The sequence below is a fragment of the Acartia tonsa genome, chromosome 5, assembly GCF_053477335.1.
Source record: "Acartia tonsa isolate MP-2025a chromosome 5, ASM5347733v1, whole genome shotgun sequence".
Taxonomy (NCBI): Eukaryota; Metazoa; Arthropoda; class Copepoda; order Calanoida; family Acartiidae; genus Acartia; species Acartia tonsa.
The window spans coordinates 35032077-35037300 of record NC_137264.1 but is presented as its reverse complement, the minus strand read 5'-3'; the positions used below and the strand labels follow the sequence as shown (position 1 = coordinate 35037300).

General features: G+C 30.7%; 2 protein-coding genes across 11 annotated transcripts in view; one reads left to right on the top strand and one right to left on the bottom strand.

Annotated features, from left to right (window-relative positions):
- Positions 1 to 565: 565 nt before the first annotated feature.
- LOC145319352 (26S proteasome non-ATPase regulatory subunit 9) lies at positions 566 to 4012 on the bottom strand. The gene is made up of 6 exons (XM_080161435.1): positions 3794 to 4012; positions 3329 to 3454; positions 3032 to 3127; positions 1464 to 1575; positions 966 to 1111; positions 566 to 801 (listed from the first exon to the last, which is right to left on the bottom strand). Exons 1-6 carry the CDS (start codon positions 3833 to 3835, stop codon positions 697 to 699), a joined length of 627 nt encoding a protein of 208 aa, XP_080017561.1. The 5' UTR covers positions 3836 to 4012; the 3' UTR covers positions 566 to 696.
- A 728-nt stretch (positions 4013 to 4740) lies between these two features.
- Positions 4741 to 5224, top strand: part of LOC145319347 (citron Rho-interacting kinase-like) — a 52792-nt gene continuing 52308 nt past the window's right edge. For all 10 annotated transcript variants that reach the window (XR_013879824.1, XR_013879823.1, XR_013879819.1 and 7 more), the window contains exon 1: positions 4741 to 4891. Coding sequence is in view for 1 of the 10 variants with exons in the window: in XM_080161428.1 (XP_080017554.1) it covers positions 4841 to 4891 (51 nt within the window). In the remaining 9 variants the exon portion in view is untranslated. The remainder of the gene's footprint in view (positions 4892 to 5224) is intronic.

The window sequence follows — 5224 nt, the reverse complement described above, 5'->3', positions numbered from 1 at the left end:
TAATTACACAATTGTCATTCTTACATAGGTATTTAATTTTTCTTGGATTAGAACATTTTATATTTCAAGGAATATAAATACCTATCTTCACAAAATTATAAAAAAATGCAAAAACAATGCAAAATTAATAGATCTTAAGGGATGAGACAGTGGACGATAAATTGATGTAGATCTGCAATGATGTTAAACAATATTAACCCTGGTCTTCCGTAAATTTAAGATTCATTGAAAGTATCCCTGATTGAAAGTACCTACCCAAAGTTTTTTTCAACCATTGAATAAGATAACGTGTATTTACCATCCAATATCCCCTCCCTCCCTGGCAAAAACAGATATTTTTCAAAGAGAGGGGTAGGTTTCTGGTAGAATCCGTAAAGGTTATGTGTTATAAGTTAAAAACAGTAGTAGAACGATAAAAATTTATGTTAACTTTTTTAAAAAAATTTTTGTCCATACTTCTTTTCAATAAGAAATACACATATTTAGTGAATATTATCGTTCTACTACTATTTTTAAGCCTTAAAACACACACCTTTACGGATTCTACCAGAAACCTACCCCTCTCTTTTTTTCCTTAGGAATTAATAATTTATTCTTAAGTATGTCAAATATGTTAAGGTAGGTAATAAAATACTTGTACAATAAATATAAAAAATCACAATAAAAATACTTTTAAAAAATGTATCTTGCACCCAACTATCTATCGGGTTGAGCACTAACAGGACGTATCTTAAAGCCAAGGAGGCCTTGGCCAGACCAGGTTCGTGGGGTCAGCTCAACTTTCAGGTGTTGGTCATCTCTACAATTTAGAGGATTCCTAATTAATATCAGCAGAAAATTAAGGTTTTACAATAATTTATGGCAAAAATCCTAATTTTTTATACAGTAAAAACATTTCTAATTGTATAGATAATATATCATTATCTATACATATGAATTTAATATCTAATAATGAATCCTTTCCTTAGCAACCAAACAGCCAGTGGTTTATCCTTGCTGTGTTCAACAACATCAGAAATTGATTTTAATGATGAAAAATTAGAATTATCCACAGAGCCAAATTGAGTGATCAGATCGTTTTGTTGAATGCCGGCGTCGGCAGCTGGTGAGCCTAAAAAGTAAAAATAATCCAGTTAATATATTGATCAATGTCCATAGTAGCGAAGCAATGATAAGTTTACAATATAATGGTAATTGAAATGGTCAGTGACAATAGATGGTTAATCTTAAGAAAATTTTATCAACCCCAATCATCCAGCAGAAAAAATATAAAAAAATAAAAAACTGAAAAGGACGTGCAATACATACATGAATTCATACCCTTGTAACAAACTAGATAAAGAGTAGCCTAGCTATTAAAATTTTATATAAGATATTATACCCAGGGAAAGGGGAAACATACCCACTTATTTCACAGTACTAGATTTAACAGCTAAATATTTTCAATTAAATCTAAAACATACCAGGGCAAACGACTAATACGCGGGCAAAAGGGCTTCGTTCTTTTTCAGATGTCACATTGCTCAGCGTCAAGCCATTAGAGATGTCAGTTTCGATTCCCACACCTTGTCTTGCCTGAAATAAATATCTTTACACATATAACATTTTGTTAATCAAACACATAACTTTTGTTTTTTGTTTGCGTTTCCGCCCCAAGCATTTGGGAACTGTTGAATTCTAAAAGATAAGATGAGGCAAAAATAGCCTTACAGCACCCCAAGGCTAAAATCTACAAATGAAAGAGCCTAAAACCATCATGGGACTATATATGGGAAGCTTCCTTAAAAAGGAGAATTCAATCAGTTCAGTAGCTATTGAAACCTTACGATCAGACAAAAACATTACTACTTCACGGCGCGTTAAATCAAAACTAATTGGATTTATGGTGTGTCACAAATATTACCATTAAATTTCAGGGTCGCCAATTTTGTCGATATATTTCCCCAAAGTTTAGAGTGATTTTTTACATGTAATAAAACGATTTTTGAAATTAAATTATAGCTTAAGATAGAGAAAACTAGTTTATTTATTTATATTAATTCTTAAATTAACTGCTTTATAAATAAAATTTCTCAAAATTGACGACTAAAGTTTATGAATTTTAAAGTCTGATAATTTTTAAAATCGAGCTTTTATACTTATTTTTTAGAAAGTATTTAAAAGAAAATACATTTTTAAACACACCCTAGCAATTTCTTTTCATTCTCATCACTAGAACCAACTGTCTGTTACTTTTTATAGAAATGGGATCATTATTATCTTCGTTAAGGTATGTGTTTTAGGACTGTAATACAGGAGTAGAATGCTAAAATTTGAAATGGCAGTTGCTCTAATATCATACAATATGAAATTGTGAAGAAATGGTTGCAAAACTGCTGTTGCTGCCGAAAACTGCTAATCCCCCCAAAAAAAGTTTGCTTGTTCCTAATAAATTAGACAATTTTGAAAAACTTTAAGGCTCAATGGGTAAAAACAATGTTCAAGTTGGACCCAAGCATAACTGAGATAAGCAAGCCTATAGTAGAAACCAATCCATTGCTTTGAGCTAAGAAGGAAGGCACAAATTACGGGTAAGACGGTACTAACCACTACCGCACGTAGTATAGCTAGATATCTTATGTTCAAATGCAGATTATCACAACCATATTTAAAGTTTTAATTTGTTCTTTAGAAGCTACTGATACAAAAAAATGTATTTCCAAAATTTTAATGAATATTATTTTTCAAGGGGAAAAAGTTTCCAAATTGGCAACCATGTTATATACTATTACTGGCTGTACTCTGTAAGCTGATATAACAGCTGATCCTAAACATTACAAATGTTCAGAAGTTACAATAGGATTAGGAAAAATATGTTCTTTAACGTACTGTGATTATTTGGTGTAAAGTGACTCTAGAGATGCAAAATGATTTGTAGTGACTCAAATTTTATAGTACAGTAGAAGTGCTTGCCTAAAGCGCGGTGACTTCAAATCATGGGAAAAGCATAACAAAAACCAAAGTGAAAAAATAATAATAATAAATGCATAACCTGTGCATGAATATTGGCTAAACCAGCTTCGATCTTTTTCATTATTTCCTTCAGATCTGTGGTCTTGGTTCGAATCCCGTGTCTAGCATGTCGTACCTAAATTCTAAAATCTATAGATAGAAATTCAAGAACTTTTGAAATTAAGTTTTTTAAATTCATAATAAGTTGATATAATTACGGTTTCTCGTCCATGTAGGAAGTTAGATAAGCTTTAACCCTACAGGGTTTTGTAAATTCTTAGGTACTTAACCTGACCAAACCAAGAAATGCCGGCCCCACAGAATTATAAATTTCCACCTGATACACATCGATATCTGCCCTGGGGTATCCTTCATCGTCGACTAGCGGTTCATCCATCCCTACACCCTGGCTCTTCAGCACTTCAGATAGCGCGACTATATCCTTCTCTAGGTTTTCTTTATCCTGAATACCATAGTAAGGTATTATATCTTGTTTTCATAATATAATAATGTTAATTTGTAATATATAAGTGACATAACAGTGCGAAAAGTGGTTAGTGTCTGTCCATGTCTATATTATATAAGATCTTGCCAACCACTAAACTGATCGAATTAGTTCTTCATTTCGGGAAAGGTTTATATAGGCCCTGAGATAAGTTTTATCAATATAATTTCTAGTTTTGAGACTTGGGTGGCATTTAGCTCCCGCCGTTTAAAAATACAAAGCCATGCAGTTTAAGCTTGGGACCAAAATCTCTGATCGGTCTTATTTTCGATCATATTAACACATTTTTTCTCTTACCTTCATCAATTGTAACAACTCTTCTCTTGTAACATTTCCCATTTTTGTATATTTCAAAAGTTCAGTACAACAATAATCTTCACATAAAGTTATTTAAATAATAATTAAGCAATAAATATTTACATAAAATTGTTCGTGTTCATTCAAAATTTTCTTGTAGAATGCAGACGGAATTTTGCCCTCCTAAACGTAGAAGTGACATTTGACAAGGTAATTAACTTTTTTACTTTATGTATTTTTTTAACTTTTAAAATCATTGTTTTCAATATTTGTTAAAATAAATTTTTTATTGACCAAAAAGGAAACCAAATAATTCAAAAGTTATCTTTTTTATATAAAATTTGGTTCTAATGGATAACAAAAATAAAAAGTAAAAAATAAAAGTTGACAAGTCTGTGCGACGAATACCGCGTTGTATTTTTCAAATTTGAATTTAATTTTCGGCGCCTTTTAATTTTTGTTGCTGCAAAAAGTGAAACTTATCAAGTGACAAGTTATCTGCGATCTTTTAATTACTTTAATCAGATTCCTTCTTAAAAAGTGTAATTTTGTACTAATAAGACATTTTTAAGCAGAAATGAAAATGTTTTGGTAATCCATAAGAAATATAATGTATATTTTTATGCTAATTTAGTCAAATGAAATTTTTTCGAGTTTTAAGTACATGATATTGACTAAATTATATTGTTATTTTGTTTATTGCACAAAATTGGAATCGAATTGTCTAAAGATTCCGAATTAAATCGAGCTAATATAAATTTTTTCTGGTTGCCGTCCCTAATTGTTAATGTTTTAATGTTAATATATATATAACTTGCCCTCCCACTCTACGAACTTGTCATCTCCATTCCCCCCCTTATTGTATCTTTAATAAGGGGGGGATAGTTTTTTGAGGGATTTTCCTCAACTTTTAACCTGCCCTTCAAAACTATTTGTTATGTTATTTGAAATAATATGTTTTGTTAATTCCACGAATATTTGTTTTGTTAAGATTATATAATACTTTTATATATTTGTTAGGTAAGAAGGTAAAGTATAGGTTGAATAATGGCGGCTCCTGCGCCCTTGATCAACCGGTATCTACGCCTTAAGAAAGAGGTTAGTATTGTCTTTAAATTTCATTCCTTATCGTCATTACTTATTGACTTATAGTTTTGTACTAAAAAAGTCTTAATCTTATTGTTTGCTTATTCATCAAAGATAAAATAAACACAGGGATTTATATTTTGCATGGTTGAACCTGCTAAAGGAAAAAATAAAGATGTGTGGTTGGGGAGAAAAAAATGTAAAAATAAAATTAAGATAACTGAAATAATTTTATTCCGTATTTCTCCCCTCCTTTGTGATCAAAATCTAAAAGAATATGTGGGAGGGGTTATAATATGATTCAAGACAAGCTAATTCTTTAAAGCATTTCAGATATTATATACA

Coding starts and splice junctions, on each gene's coding strand:
- LOC145319352 (XM_080161435.1), bottom strand. CDS start 3,835: ATGGGAAATGTTACAAGAGAAGAGTTGTTACAATTGATGAAG. Junction 3,455..3,793: donor AGTTGTTACAATTGATGAAG/GTAAGAGAAAAA, acceptor TATGGTATTCAG/GATAAAGAAAACCTAGAGAA. Junction 3,128..3,328: donor CAGATATCGATGTGTATCAG/GTGGAAATTTAT, acceptor TTTAGAATTTAG/GTACGACATGCTAGACACGG.